General features: G+C 50.1%; 4 protein-coding genes across 4 annotated transcripts; all 4 read right to left on the minus strand.

The window, feature by feature from the left end:
• Positions 1 to 3,339: 3,339 nt before the first annotated feature.
• On the minus strand, positions 3,340 to 4,796 carry UCRPA7_7383 (putative glutamyl-trna amidotransferase subunit a protein; the record flags this gene model as incomplete). The annotated part of the gene is made up of 3 exons (XM_007919921.1): positions 3,340 to 4,322; positions 4,380 to 4,481; positions 4,547 to 4,796. 3 exons carry the CDS (start codon positions 4,794 to 4,796, stop codon positions 3,340 to 3,342), a joined length of 1,335 nt encoding a protein of 444 aa, XP_007918112.1.
• Positions 4,797 to 5,463: 667 nt separating this feature from the next.
• On the minus strand, positions 5,464 to 6,447 carry UCRPA7_7384 (putative allantoin transport protein; the record flags this gene model as incomplete). Its single annotated transcript, XM_007919916.1, has 2 exons — positions 5,464 to 6,200; positions 6,303 to 6,447. 2 exons carry the CDS (start codon positions 6,445 to 6,447, stop codon positions 5,464 to 5,466), a joined length of 882 nt encoding a protein of 293 aa, XP_007918107.1.
• Positions 6,448 to 11,674: 5,227 nt separating this feature from the next.
• On the minus strand, positions 11,675 to 12,775 carry UCRPA7_7385 (hypothetical protein; the record flags this gene model as incomplete). The annotated part of the gene is made up of 3 exons (XM_007919914.1): positions 11,675 to 12,263; positions 12,322 to 12,587; positions 12,641 to 12,775. 3 exons carry the CDS (start codon positions 12,773 to 12,775, stop codon positions 11,675 to 11,677), a joined length of 990 nt encoding a protein of 329 aa, XP_007918105.1.
• A 1,035-nt stretch (positions 12,776 to 13,810) lies between these two features.
• Positions 13,811 to 15,385, minus strand: UCRPA7_7386 (putative vacuolar basic amino acid transporter 1 protein; the record flags this gene model as incomplete). The annotated part of the gene is made up of 5 exons (XM_007919923.1): positions 13,811 to 14,277; positions 14,333 to 14,405; positions 14,927 to 14,989; positions 15,039 to 15,280; positions 15,334 to 15,385. The coding sequence occupies 5 exons, from the start codon at positions 15,383 to 15,385 to the stop codon at positions 13,811 to 13,813; spliced, it is 897 nt and encodes a 298-aa protein (XP_007918114.1).
• Between the last annotated feature and the right edge of the window lie 497 nt (positions 15,386 to 15,882).

Here is a 15,882-nt window from a genome sequence, read left to right on the forward strand (position 1 = left end):
TTCTTGCGATTTTGTCGACGTCGATGTGAAGCCCGGCATCTTTCGATTGTCGATGCAGTGGAAACTCTCTTGTCTCCGCCGGTATGGACTTGGTCCAGGTATAATAACGACTTTCGCGGCGTCTCCTGTTTTTGATCTTCCTTGTCTCCTTGATCACGAGCCAGTGCCCGTCTTTTCTCTTCTCGACCAGTCCAGTGAACGAGTAATTCCCCGGAGCCCGATGCCCCAGGCTAATTAGATCATACCAATCGTAGAATTCCTCGTACTGCCGCTCAGAATATATGGGATCACACACGAGCTTCAGGTCAATATCTTTTGTGGCTACGAGATCCAGCTTTTTCGAACCGCCCTAGGTGGTGAATGTGAGTTGCTGAGGGGAGGAGCCTAGAGTGGTTCGATGAATGCCAACCTTGCTGGTCCAAAGACAATACGTTCCCTCAGCTTCCTTGTCCATTTCTCGCGGGCTGACCTCAAGGCCAATTGCGGCTCCAGCTTGGAGAAACTTTCCAAGGTCAGGCTTCCTAGTTATGCTCAGCGCAGCACCGTGGGCAATGTTATGTGATCTGAGCAAACAACTATCAGTCACCACCGATGGATGAAGGGTCAGAAGTTGGACTTGCCGCCATATTGAGCCCAGGTCTTCCACAAAGATAGGAGTACAACCAAACCTTTGGCATAGTAAAGTCAAATCCTTCCGGCCTTTAGTTTCAGGAGGAATGCTTCCGCCTGAAAGTATTATACCAACACGGGACTTGGCAAGCCACGACTTCTGTGTTATGTACTCAATACGCTCTTTTGCAAGGTCCATGGGTCCTTTGAACGCAATGTTGTAGCAGTCGAATATGGTCTTCCATGGCAGCGTCAAGGGAATAATGGTTTGTGCGTCCTTCTCCTCGTAAAAGCACTTAGGTGGCAACCTATCCTCGGACTGACTACACATAGTTTCGTTGAACTCCCGGGTGTTTAGCTCTGTGAGGAAGTGCTTGAGGTAGCAGTTAGCCCGAACGTTATCCGTATCTATGATATTAAATTCTTTCATGAGATACTCCGCAATGGCTTCGCCAAGCTTGTGTTTCCAAAGCTCTGTACCACCCGCCGCAACTTTGATACGTTAATAAAGACATTGGATTTATGAACCTGGAGATCACTGACAATAGTATTTGGTCACTAGTTCATCTTTGTCAGCAGGTTCTCCTAGAAAGAGTAGTTGTGGAAAATTGAAGCATAAGCTTCCGCACTTGGATCCAGAGCGAGACTACAAACGACCAAACACGGAAAGAAACTTACTCTCCAGTTGCATGACTACCTCTCCGTCCGATCTTGGTAATTTGTAGAGACAACAGTCCTAATAGCTTCAAATCAGTCGATTGCCCAACCCAAGTTTGGACACTTGGGGGATATTACCGTGCTATGGCCTCCAAAATCTATTACCAAAAGTATGTCCAGGTATTCAACATTCGTCACATCACTAAAGGGCTGTGGTTGCCGTACAAGCTTGTAGCCATGATGGTGCAGTATAAAGTGCAGAAGAGCCTCGGACTCGTTGGCCCAATGGATTTGGTCTACTGATACATGGTGGAAAACCCTAGAGATGATTTCCGCATATAAGTCGAGCATCTCCTGAACCCACTGGCCGGGCACAGAGAGGGCGATCTCTTGATATTCGAGTTGCAACCCCATGCAGAGTAGCTCTGTATGATCTTTGATCCTTCTGAAGCAAGTCTCGATAATGCTGATGGCTATTGTCGTGAACAGAGGGTCATTCTTTCGCTCTCGTAGCTTTTGTGAGAGGGGATAATTTTCATCAGGTATATTCCCCAGATGGTACATCAGGTATTTGATGCTCTGACTGTCTGGCATATTGATGGCCTTATCGCCGACATAATCCAGCCGATCAGGTCTGAAAGGGCAGCACGAGGCAGGGAAGTCCCCAATCACGAGACCCGGTCCGCAGTTTCGATATTGCACTGGGTGGAATTTGTTGGGTTCTCCAATGGGTATGAGGACAACCCTTATTCCAGTGCTGCCAAAGTCAATTCCTACAACACTGCGGGTTATTAACGTGTCTATTCGACAAGTAGCCGACACAGGGCTCTCACCACTTTTCCCAGGATGTCTTAGGGCATGTTGAATACGAAAGATGCATGATGACACCTATGCCCGTAACCAAACCTCGAAGAATATGGCCTTGGTGATCTAACTTACGATACCGGACAGTGGCCGACAAACGACTGGCAGACTTTAAGAGTGTGGTTGTAACAAAGATGGAGGAAATTAGAAGGTACTGAGATGAAAAGAAAGGGCTCTTACTACATTGCTTGGCTAGGTAATTGAGACCACGTCCCCTCAATCATATGCTTCCAAGCTACACCAGTATCATTTTTGCTGCTCGCAGAAAGATGTGACATTCATCGATGGCTATATCCAATGGCTTTCCATCGTGATCGAGACCCCGCAACATGGCTGCAGCTTGACAATCATTAAAGCAAGTGTTTTATGATGATATTGCAGAGTGTGTGTGCAACCGGGAAATCGCGTCTACACCGTCTAGAAAGGCCGGAGTCTCATGCAAGAAGGCCCAAATGAGGTATCAGCTATTGTGGGATGGCTTTCAGCAAGCAATATAAGAGGCTACTCCGGCATGCAGGTAAGCCAGGGGTCTGCAGCCGCAGAAAAGCAAACAAGCTGACAAGCCAATGAAGATAGTCCGATAGTCCATCACACATAGATACGGCAAACTCAGGTATGACAGAGGCGGGAACCAGCGGAAAAAGGCTTTTTTATGGGCTTTAGTCGGTTAGCCTCTCTTGGAATAAGCAAGCAGATGATCCTATGAATGAATTCGAAGGCGCGCCACGAAGTCAAAGATTGTCGCAGGTCACCCAGGCGAGCGAGGGCACACTATCACAGTGGCAGAACACCGGGAACAATCTGAAACTGCTCAGATGAAACATAAAAGCCCTCACGGGGCTACGTGTTGGCACGGGAAGGCAATGAGCAGACAGCTCATAGAGTTACCGCGGCCTTCAAGTGCTCTTCATGCGAGACATTATATGACATTTAGTCTATCTGGAGTGATACATATATGGACAGAAATGTCCAGACCTATAAGGAATATCAGGGAATGATCTCAGGGCATCATACCCTATGAGAAAGCGTCGGGGCGCCGGGCACACCAAACCATTCTCAATTTTGAAGTTGATTGCGAGCATGCATCGATCTTTGAAGTGGCTTTTTGAGCTGATAATTTCGAGATCGAATGATCAACATTGTGCATTAAACATCAAGTTCAACGTATTTGAATACTGGATCCCAGAAATTTGGTGTTATTAACACCATCTAAAGGCTAGATTTCCAGCCCCCTTCCTCCCCGAAGACCTTGCCCACCTCTTTGCATACTGCTAGCAGGTGCTGATCCCGGTACCTTGGAGCTACGAGAGATAAGCCAATTGGCAAGCCATTTGAGCCCTGGAAACCCGGGACATTTACCACAGGGACGTGGAGAGCCGTCCATATACTGCAAAACGCAGCGCTTCCAGTCCTCTCTATTCCCTCCGGGGCCTCATCAGGCACACTTGGTGTGATAATTGCCGCGTACTGTCCTGCCAATTCATCGATCTTGGGCCTCAACGCCGCAATGCCGTCGAAGGCCTTGAGTTGATCCGCCCTTGAAATCTTCTTCACGTTCTCAACATGTCCTACAAGGGATTCGTCGAGAATCTCTTTCGCCACTCGATGCTCTGGCAAGAAGGCTACTCGTCCATCTGCTGACATTATGCTCCTGTGCCAGGATGGTAATTCGTCGAACTCGCGGGGCAATGCCACTTCCTCGACCTCTGCTCCATGCGCCTCCAGAAGCTTGACTGCTTTTTCCATCGCTGCAGCTGTGCCAGGGCCCACTTGTGGCCACACCACTGTCTTTACCAATGCGAACTTTGCACCTTTCAGCGTGAAGCCGGACTCGATCCTACCCTCCGTAGAACTCGGTTCGTCGTCTTTCAGTGCGAATACTTCAGCTAAGAGTTGCAGGTCCTCGACACTACGTGCGTACAACCCAAGAGTATCCAGGATGAGTGAGTAGATTTTTTGCCCTTCCCTGCTGATTGCTCCCCAGGTCGGCTTCATAGCATAGATGCCATTAAAAGACCCCGGGCGGATTGTGCTGCCGCCGGTCTGCGTGCCCAGCGCAATGGGTACTTGGAAGTCGCCTACTGCTGCGCCAGAACCAGATGACGAGCCACCAGGTGTCCTGAATGGAGCGTGTGGGTTGTGCGTCTTGGGGCCTTGAACTGTAGCTGCGAATTCTGTAGTCGTTGTCTTGCCTGCATACTTCAGCGTCAGTTCTCTAGAACAAATGCAAATTGAAATACTTTTCATACCCAAAATGAGCGCACCAGCCTGCCGCAGAATCATGATCGATGCTGCATCGACCTGTGGCGCATCTCCTGCATAGATTGGAGAGTTATGTTCGGTAGGCATGTCTGTGCTACATCAGCCTCATGGAATTTTTGACACTTGAAGGAAGCTGTAGTATTGTTCTACGAACCCTTCGTATAGATGACATCTTTCACTCCAACAGCGACACCATGAAGAGGTCCACGTTGATCGGGCGGTATTTGATCAAGCACTTTTGCTTGCTTGATCACCAGCTCAGGGTTCAGATAAGCCCATGCCTTCACTTGGTCGTCCCTCTTCTCGATGCGAGATAATAGTGACTTCGCATAATCTTCTACTGTGAGCTTTCCAGCTTTGATCTCCTTCAACACGTCGGTCGCCGTGAGACGAAAAGGCTCCATCCTCGATTGCCCTACACGTTTGATAACGCCACTTCACAAGACGTTGCTCGATGTAATGAGCGAGTGCTATTTATTTGAAAATAGACGTTTCGAATGATATTCAAGATATAATACGGGATTGTTTGTCCAGCAACTCATTGGCGAGGAGGTCAACGAACGGTCCGGATTAGGTACTAAGACCTGGGTCCACTCCCGGCCGCCCGGCATCGGCGCTTCCGTTATCTCCAACGGGCGTCGGCAACGTCTTACCGATAGACCTTTGTCATCGTGCCTAACAGCCGACAAGCGTCGCTAACGTTCATAGGCCTCAGATTGAAAACACATGGCTCGGCTAGCGATCGGATTCTCCGTTCACCTAGATGGAGGTTCCGATTTCATCGGGCCTAGACCTCTTATCAGTATCCGCGCGCTTATTAGTGCCACGAACTTTTGCAGTTTAAACTTGGTATGATGGACAAGGAGCACTGGCAAGTCACATATCTCGGGTAGCCAACGCTGTAATCACAGTGGGAGGAGAATACCTAAGTAGCGCCTTACCACGGGACATGAGTTAATGTCAATTGTGTATTATTTTCTACTGCTAAGAGCTGGAAGCATGAAATGATATGGCGATTTTGATCATAGCGATTGACGAAGCAAATGCGTGTTTGAGGTCCATTTCAGCCCCTTAGATACTGACTTTGTCACCCTTCTCCGGGATGTGCACGTTCTCCGCGTCAGTGATCGTCGGCGAGCCAGGGGCAGAGATCGCCTCCCCCCTTTCACCTTCAAAGAAGCCTTCCCTGCCATTCTTCGCCAGATATTCATAGGTCACCGGTCTCGCCGTGCCGTTAGGGAAGATTTGCGGCTTGATGAAGAATGTGAGCGCGAAATAGATGACCGATGCGGTGATGAAAGTCAAGATCCAACCCATTCGGTACATATTCTGGCCGGCCTTGCTAACAGCATGGGGCTGGTACGTGGCAACGAGACCTGGAAGACCCATGGCGACACCACCACACCAAGCAAAGACGCCTAGCCAGTTGACACCGGACCAGAACCAATACAGTCCACCCTTCGATCCATCGTAAAGTGACGGGACATGAATGTTTCCCTTCCTGGTGAAGGCGTAGTCGACCAAGATGACAGCACAGAGAGGTGCCATGAAGATGTTGTAGCTGCCCAAGAAGCTAAGAAATGTCTTTGCGTTGGTAAGGAGCTTCCAGGGGACGACAGCAACACCGAGAATAGCACAGAGGACCTGGCCCCGTCTGATGGTTAGATACTTTGGGAAGAGACCGGTCATATCAGCGCCGAATGGGATGGAATTCGCGCCAAAGTTCGTTCCAAAGGCGCTGAAAAGGAAGCAGAAGCTGCACAGAAAGACGGCAGTACGGGAGGCCGCGGTCCAGTGGTGATCGAGTACTAGAGAGAAATCCAAGTCAGCATACATCATGACACCAGCACAGCATATTTCATTTTACTTACTAGCACTCAGAAGGTCCCAAATGTTCCAGTAAGCTGTACCCCAGGCTCCTTGAATCGACGCAGTCGCTGCAAGTCCCAGAAAGAAGACCAACACCTTTGAGAAGAAGCAGGCGGCACCCTGGAGCCACGCGGCATCACGAGGCTGCTTGCAGTAACGAGCCAGATCAGGCTGGTTTACAAGCATGGGTGAGAGTGTGCCCATGATGGTATTAATACCGGACATCACTGCCCAACCCAGGGTTGTGGATGAGGCAGCTTTTTGCCCAGCTGCCGACAAGGCGTCGGCGTTTGAAAGTCCAGTGCCATTGGCCATGCACCAACCAAACAGCCCGAAGGTTGCAATGGGCATAATTACACCCTTAACAGTGAAGACGTAATGGATCTTTGTAGGATGTACAAAGCACTGCGACCAGTCAGTTTTTCCCGAGAGTTTGACGCGAGGTATTACTTACGAAAGGCAGCTCCATTAGCCACACAATGAAGAAGCACAGCAGCAGCGGCCCAGTCACGTCAGCAGACAAGGGAAGGTGATTATGAAAGTCGGTCCATTTGTGCCCAAACATGCACCGGAAGCAGACTGATAACAAATTCGCACAGTAGTATGACTGAATTCCGTACTGAAAGATGATAGAGGTTAGAAACGAGGCGTGTTCAGGGTGGAACGGGGTGGTTGTCTGCGCATGACGGAAGACTTACCCAGATGATACAAACAACGGCTCGGATGAAGATGAAGAAGAATGAGCCATACATTCCCATTACCGAGCGCGCCAAAACAGGGCTATCGATTGTTAGATTATAAGGTTAACGTAATTAGGCAGATTCCACACATACTATCCAATATGATACATGACTCCAGGTCTCGCCATCGCCATCACAACAAGAGCAGCGATGAAAGAACCGAGTGTGCAGGATATAAACGCCTGCCTCCAAGTCTGTAAATGTGTTAGCATGTAATTTTGCTCCTTAGCATCTTTAAAGTATTGATGCAACACTGTGAAATTGTGGCAAGATGATATCCAACAAGCATCCTTGGATTTTGACTGTGAGACTTACAAGGCCAACATTAATGAGACTAGCAGCTACGTTCCAACCCGTCGGTCCAAAGACTGTGAAACCCCAGTACAGAGGAAGATTGTACCACGTCCAGGTTCTCTGAGACGGAGGTGTTTGTTCGAGATCTTTGTTGCTCCATCTTGTGTTGCCAATAACAACTCCGTTCTTGTCTGGAGACTCTGGCGCCTTCACAAAGTCCATGAAAGCTTGACGCGACTGGAAAGCCGCCCTCAGCGACGTCTTGTTAGGGCTGACCATCTTGAATGTGGCGTATTGGCGAAATAGCTAGCAGCTTTGGATGGCTATGGCTCCCCTTTGGCTTGATGTGACAGGCCCGGCGAGATGCACAACGACTGGAAGCATTCAAACAACGATCATCAAGGTGATGTTCGATGCCTTACATACCTATCATCCAGCCTTGCAACATCATTACAGGTGCTTCAACTGTAATGTCTCGCTGTACTTTGCAGGTGTTAGAGGAAAGTAAAGCAAGGCACACAATTCTCACGTCAGAAATTGGAGTATCTAACAAGTATCAAGGGTCTCCAAGTAGCCCATGCCCAAGGCTGCAGAGAAACAGAGACATCGGGCATTTCCACCCGATTCTCTTCAGTGTCAGCTAACACTCTTGATAAGGGCAAAGAGTCAAGTGGGGATGGTGTTATTCCTGGCCTGTTGCCGCCAAGTGCTAGGCGGGGTCTTGGCCCAGATTGGAGCGTCTTATTGCTGGTCGGCGAGTCGTGAAAGATAAGGAAGACACAGAACGATCCAACCAATGCTAGCCCATCGGCCCAATCTGAACCGATGACCCTGCCGGTCCGGACGCGGAGAGGGTTGCACTGAGAACCGAACGGCATTCATTCTCGTAGCCAGCCAATCTAGCGCTCTTCTAAGTCCCAGAGCTTCGGTACCTGCCCTTGCGGGCGCTATGCATTGCATTGAAAGAGTCTTTGAGTGTCATTATTGATAGCGGCCCGCTTCTTTAGTCATTGTGTTTACAATGGATCAAGGGCCAGGCTCTTAGGACATCAGTCGGTACCAGATCCGACATACTTACAGCAGATGCAGATGAGCTCAGATTCTTGTTGGCATTTACGTTCCGAAACCCACACAACTAACTAACTGCAGCCGACATCCTCCCATCTCACAGGCACGCACTGCGCCGTGACAGGATCAGCAAGTAGTGCTTAGCGCGCGCAAGATACCCGGTCGACTGGTCAGAAGCTATTCTGATATGAAAGTTCCTGAAATGGATGACACGGAACTTGCGGACGAGGTTGGCCCGATCGAGAGCCCCGAGACGGCCCATGAGCATCCGGCCCCGCGCCGAGGAAGAGTCGCTCTAGCGTGTCAACGATGTAAACGCAGGAAACAACGGGTGCGGCTCTCAGACCCTTGTCCATCGAGGCGGAGACAGGCCTCTGCTAATTAGGAGTGCAGTGTGATGGTGGCAGTCCCGAGTGTACTTCGTGCCGAAAGGCAGATGTTGTTTGCATCTATGAGAGACCTATTCGTCCGCGGTATCCCGGAGGCAAGTCACTGTAAGTAGCAAGTACCGGTGTACAGAAACCATTGTCGCTCACATACACAGATACATCAATGCTTTGGAAGAGCGCATAGCCTTTCTGGAAGCACGGATGCCGGAGTATGGCCTTGATCATTTCGCCGCCGGCACGATCCCTCAGCAACCAAGTCCTGAAACCTTGAAGGTAAGGACAACACCCAAATCTCGTCGGCCATCTCACGACTCCTTCTCGGAAGAGGAGACTTCATCCCTCGTTGATGGAGTGGCATACTTATCGTTATGTGCCTCCGGAACCACTGATACGGCGCCGGAGCCCTTCTATATCGGCTCTTCATCTGGTGCCACTATTGCCCGGATGATACAGGCGTCCATCTTCCAGCAGTCCAAGTCGCCAGCCACAGCATCATCACCAGCAAGCACAGGCCCTGACGTTCTCCGCCCTTCATTCGGTCAGTTGCCAGCCGTGAGGGACTTCAGCGATGACATCTCGGAGTTCCCGCCGCGCACTCAAGCTCTCGCTTTATTCTCAGTGTTCTTCGATAGGCTCCATACACGTTGGCCGATTCTTGATCGCAAAGTGTATTACCAGCTATTTGAGAAACAGTATGACCAAGGGGCGTTGCCCCTGATACAACGGTCTATACTCCATCTGATATATGCAGTCTCTGCGCGGTTCTTGCAGCTCATGAAGAAGCCATGCAATGTCGACCCGCAGCGGCATTTCGTAGCAGCTGTCGAGCCTATGGATTACATCCTGGAGCAGCACAACCTTGCAACGGTACAGTTTCTCGTCCTCCTGGCCATCCATGGGCAACGGTCCCCATATGGAGCAGGGGCATGGTCTCAAGTGCGGTATGCCATCACACTCTGCATCGAACTCGGGCTGCACCGGAAACGCACAGATAACTCGCCGGCACACGACGCGAGGGATCTTGAGATCCGACGCCGAGTATTTTGGGCGTGCTATTGCCTAGACAGGACAATAAGTTTGCTACTAGGTCGAACATTTGCCATTGCGGATCGAGATATCAACGTTGAGCTTCCACACAGCAGTCCGGAGTATTGGGAGCTTACATCGACAGGAAGTCCTGCTGAGGACGGCCAGGGGTGGTCGAATGCGTTACCCTTCATCCATATTATCAAGCTACGGAAGATTCAATCCAAGATTCATCGGACGGTCTTCCGCGTTGATAAAGATGTCTTTACCACCGATCCCGAAGAACGAGCTCGTCTAGATGGGAAAATCGATGCTATAAGAGCAGATCTAGATGAGTGGCTCCGGACGACACCAAGCCCGCCACGAGACTCGAGCTCTGTGACTTGGATGTACGACCCTGAAGGCTCATACCATCATAATTCCCGCGACTTCTTCTTATTGTGAGTGATGAGATCCCCCAAAATTTAGAGGATTCCAAGCTTATGGGAAATACAGACAATACCACAAGACTATACTCTCACTCTTTACGGCCCTGCTGCCTACGCTGAACACAAATGACCCCCGTTTTGTTGCCGGTGCACGTTCAGCATCAAGTGTGTGCTGCGCTTACAAACGACTCAATCAGCAAAAGACACTGAGTTACACGCTGACAGCATTGCACAGCTGCTTCATTGCGGGTTTGACATTGGTCTACTGCCTCTGGAGAGATCCATCGCTCTTCTCCTATCAAGCCCTAGAGTCAACAAGAGCATGCTCTCTGTGTCTCACGATATTTGGAGAGAAATGGCCAGGAGCAGTCAAGTATCGCGATATCTTCGATGCCCTGTCAGGTAGTCTCCTGAGAAGCATAGTTAATCCCCGCTCGTCAGAGAAAGGGCAGTCACCTCAGTCATCGCGGCGGCAGTCTAAGAGCAACAGCGGCCCACGGCCCTTGGAGATCAGAATGGAGTCTCCTGCGAACCCCTTCTCTGCTGCTGGCGGACTTGGAATGAATGACACGCCGATGGAGACAGCGCAGCCTATGGCGCAGGACTGGCCAGAGTTTCAACAAAGCAACGTAGAGCAGCGACCGCAAAATGGTGTGAACAGCGGCAATGTGAACAACATGATCTTAGGCGCGGTGAAAGAAGCGTTCATGGAGGTCGATGAGGAGGCGCCGGGAGGATATCATGGGTGGAGAATGTTTTCGGAGATGGTCGACAGCACCTCAACCAAGCAGGAGCATGTTGGTGACAGCGACCATAGGATAGGGGGAATGGAACATATGGGTCAACAGATCTCAATGACCACTCAGCCGCTGCAGGAGATGCCAGTATTATGGGATGACGTCCCAACAGAGTTCTATTTCGGGAGCGGGCCGAGCCACCAGGCACATTTGGATACCATGACGACAGATCAGGGGCTCTGGACCATGGATGGATTTCAGGGAATGAGATGATAAATTGTGGACGGGAAGAATTGATTTTAGCTACTACAAGTTGACTATCTGGTCTACAGGCGTTACTTATCTAAGGATACCATTAATGCAGCTTTCGGTCTCGGGCAGCTCGCCACCTTAATCATTGCGAGTGAGAATGCGATTCCGAATTCGAAAGAGAAAGCGGGTGCTTTGGCGAATGCCAAGAACAGTAACGTTGACGTTATGAGAGACTTGATTCTTCATTTGTTCAAGAAGGCCGAATCCAAGTCATTCGCATTCGCATTCGCACGTGCGAAAAAGAGATTGCGATCCCTGTTGTGAGCGAGCGCAATTTGCAGCTATTCCCACTTTTCGGTCTCGGTATCGTGTAGGGTTAGATCAATGATTACATAGGACATTGTCTCGCGTCGACCAGCTCATCAGCCTCAACAAGTCAGAGCTCAACTTCTTTTTTATCAGCTATTCAATCATGCCATCTATGCCAAGAAACCCTTCCTGTAAGGGTACTGCTGCTTAAATGACTCCGCAATCTCTGTCCTGGTGGCCACCCACACTCCCTCCTTCTTAGATATGTAGTCAACAAACTCCTTCAGCGCCGCAAATCTACCCGGCCGTCCGATAATACGGCAGTGTAGACCGATAGTCATCATCTTCGGTTGGCCCTCCTCCCCTTCCTCATAGAGCACATCAAAGGCGTTCTTGATGTGCGCCAGGAAGCCGTTCGGGTCACGGAAACCGGAGCCAGCCACATGGAACTTGAAATCATTACAGTCGTAGCTATACGGAAGCATGAGCAAGCCCTTGGGCGACGATAATGTCTTCTCGTGAGGCAATCCAGACCAATATGGCACATCGTCCGCATACGTGTCACTGAACCAGACGAGCTCCTCTCCCATCTCCTCATACACTTTCGGCACCAGCGCGCGCGACTGTGGGCTGGGCCGGCCATAGTACCAGCCCTTTGGTGCGTAGCCTGTTAGTGATTTGAGTGATGTGATAGCTTTCTTGATGAAGTCTGTCTCCTTCTCTACCGAGAAGTCGTGGTAGTCGACCCATCGGTAAGCGCTATAGAACGGACAATATTAGACTTCTTCAGCTTCTCGCAAGCACCGGGAGTACTCACTGAGATGCAACCTCGTGGTTCTCCTCTAGACATCTCGTGGCGACCTCTGGTTGCTCCTCAAGCGCCGTCGCCACGGCATACAAGGTGAATTTCATCTTGTACTTGTTAAACAGCCGGAACAGGCGCCAGAAACCCGCTCTGCTGCCATACTCGTACTCCGATTCGGTATTATAATTACGCTCATTGATACGCGGAGGTCCGCCCGGGTTTTCACGCAGATTTGGCTCTGAAATGCCGTCGCCTTTCAGAACGCTGCGCTCGCCACCCTACAGAGCTGGTGTCAATGCATACATGTCTACAGATGGAGTTCCGCACATACCTCCTCATAGTTGATCACGAATGATACAGCAATCTTGGCGTTGTTTGGCCATTTCAATGGGAGCCCAGCCTCGCCATAACCTTTGAAGTCACGGTCGAAACCGTAGTCCGGATGTGCTACGTACAGCTCAGGCATGGTGGGGAGTTGATGGTGACGACAGAGACTCTTCAGGAAAGAATATGGCAATGACAAGAGATGAAAAAGAGTAAAAAGCAAGCAAAGCTGACGTCTTTCAATTGCAGGCCAGACTCTATTTTCCCCACGTAATGCAGGTCTCTCATACCGGCATCATGAGCCGTCACTGCAAAGAAACCCATCCTACCATCAGGACCATTGAGCGCCAAGGATCCCTTATCGCGAGCTTCTCTCTGGAGCTTCCAGAGCTTCGCAGTGGGGAAGTGGAAGCGGCCGACAGTGCCGATATCGTTGTAGAGCTGCTCCTCTTGCTCACTAATGCACTAAGCTTGCGGGCGGCTGCAGAAGTACAAAGCCTGCACTAGCCCAGGAACATCAGGCGATGAATGAAAGGTAATCGGCTGGAAAACTCCCGTAGCACTCGCCCGACTCGACTTACAGAGAGGGTTTCGGACGACCGACAGGTTCGGCTCAGTGGCCGAAGACCGCAGCCCTAAATCGGGGTTCTAAGGGGCGATGTGGGGTTTGCAGAAGGCCGGAGCTTTAGTTAGGGGAGATAAAGATGGCATTTGGTGGATCATTTAACCTGTCAATTGGTAAAGGTCATTATTCCCAGTAGCTGTCTATTACCGTCAGGGATTGGGCAAGCCCATGACACTTGAGATTACCAATTGTGCTGTGGTAGACGTTTGGGCATCGTGAATAGAGATTCCTCTATCACAATCGATAGCATCTAAACCTGTTAATAGATGGTGACTACCTGAATTACTCGCGTGGATGACATTCACACCACGCCAATAGAAGCAAGCAAACATATCGGAATTGCTTCAGTCAGCTGGATAAAACTGTTTATGCAATATTTTAGTGACCATGATCTCATCTATACCAATGCTTCCTACGTGCCTCTTGCGTGGCCATGCTAATGCTAACTCGATGCCAATGCCAGATGCCCCTGAAATGCAATTTTGATGTCCTTCCCGTAGAGTATGCAGGCTGACGACGATGATATATACAATGTTGTCATTTTGGAAACCTCTATACCTCCTCACGTTTCTTTTCCGGCCCGTTGGCCTCGCTCTCCGTCGAGACATGGTCCCCCTGCACGACACCAGTCTCCGGGATAGCATCTTGTTCCTCAGACTTCGGCTCGTGTTTGGGCGCTTTCGCACCCGGCTTCAAGCTCTTGTTTCCTATTCCCACAGTTAGGAGGACGTTGACGGCCGCGCTGCAGGCATAGAAGATGAATATCCAATGCAGAGCCGTCATATAAGCCTTGCGAACCGCCGGCTTGTCCTCGTCAGGGACGTCATCAACGTCCAACTCTGAGAGCGTTTTGCCCTGAGCGAACGGATAGCTGGACAGCTCCTTGCTCAGAGTATTAGACAGGATCGCGCCGGCGGCAACAAGTCCAAACGCACCGCCCATCGTCCGCATGAAATTTCTTAGGCCTGTTACGACGGCGCGGTCTTCCGTCCTAGAATTTGCATACAGTCCAACGAGTGCTTACACAACGTTAGTCTCTAAACACCTAGCAAAACGATAAGAAGTGGTTCTCACTAGGCTGCAGTGTCAATCCAATGCCCGCTCCCTCGATCATGAGGATGACAATGATAGCTCCCAGCGGCAGAGACTGTGAGAACATGCACCTCAGACCCGTTCCAAGCATCCACAATACGAATCCCACGGCAACCGGTGGTAGGTACCGGTGAAAGCGTGACATGTATTGACCCGACAGGATCGAGAGGATGGATGTTGATATGACCAGGGGTAAGAGAAGTGCACCCGACTCCAGTGCTGGGTATGCCCGAACAGACTGCAAGTAAATCCTAGGTAAACAACTCATTAGGCTCCACATTCATACATCATAAAGAGTTTGGTTGCTTACGGGACTATAGGAGGTCAGCAATGGGTAGTATACTCTTGACAAACACTGACATACCATAGAAAAAGTTTCCGTAGAAATTTACCCCTGAGAAGAAGCTTTGTCCGTAGATATAACTACAATGCGGTGCTTGATAAAGGCGCACTACAAATTGATCAGCGAACGTCATATAATCGAGCAATTCGAGTGTCCTTACAGGGCATGAGAGGGTATCTTGCCCATTTCCACTCATAGAGCACAAATGCTGCAAAAAGTACAACACCAATCACGAGCATTACTATGAACTGCACAGAGTTCCATGCATAAGTGACGCCTCCACCGCTCAAGGGGATCTTACCAACCTGTTAGTCCAGATCAAAAGTCAGGGGTGATGAGGCATACCAGAATTAAAAGGACACCAGCTAGATTGATCGCTATGCCGCCGAAGTCTATCTTCTTAGCCTTGTTCAGATAATTGCCCTTCTCATAGGCGAGTGGCAGGAAGAACAGGATAGCCAGAGCGGCGGGCATGGCTAGCATAGGAATAATCCAGAAAACCCATCTCCAAGATGCCTTCTCAACCAAGACACCACCAACAAAAGGCCCCGTGCCGTTTGCAAGTGCGAGCACTGCACCAAGAATGCCTACATGGATTTTAGAATTCCAGTGGATTTTAGACAAGGGGGAGCAGAATCACCTTGATATTTACCGCGGTTAGCAAGGGTCGTCACGTCTGATACAATGATCATCACGATGCTATTGATGCCGCCGCCTCCTATACCAGCAATAGCCCGAAAAGCAAACAGCTGAGTTGCCGTCTTTGCGAATCCCGTCAGGAGGTCTCCCAGTCCCATGAGAAGCAGCGAGGCCAGGAGAACATGTTTGCGCCCAAATATGTCTGACAAGCGCCCATTGATGAGCTGAAACGCCACCGAGGCAATGAGAAACGAGCTGCCAATCCAGGCTGTACTCGGACCAGTGTTGAGCTCAGCAGAGATGGCAGGTATACATGTCGATACACTTGTCTGGTCGAAAAAGGAAACATACAAGCATGTCGCTAAGGCAGGAAATGCTATGAGAAGCTGTTTCTTCGACAGCAGCTTGCGCTGATTGCCTATGCTCTCGGCAATGCTTGCTGTTTCCGCATCATCCTGACCCTCTTCATCCACCGTTGAGGAGTTGGAAGACTTCTCCTTGTTGTCCAACATCGTGGAGCTGTGCGTGTCGTCTGTGGCATGCGTCGTGA

The sequence above is a fragment of the Phaeoacremonium minimum genome (genome assembly GCF_000392275.1).
Source record: "Phaeoacremonium minimum UCRPA7 unplaced genomic scaffold PA7_03_scaffold_520, whole genome shotgun sequence".
NCBI classification, from domain to species: domain Eukaryota; kingdom Fungi; phylum Ascomycota; class Sordariomycetes; order Togniniales; family Togniniaceae; genus Phaeoacremonium; species Phaeoacremonium minimum.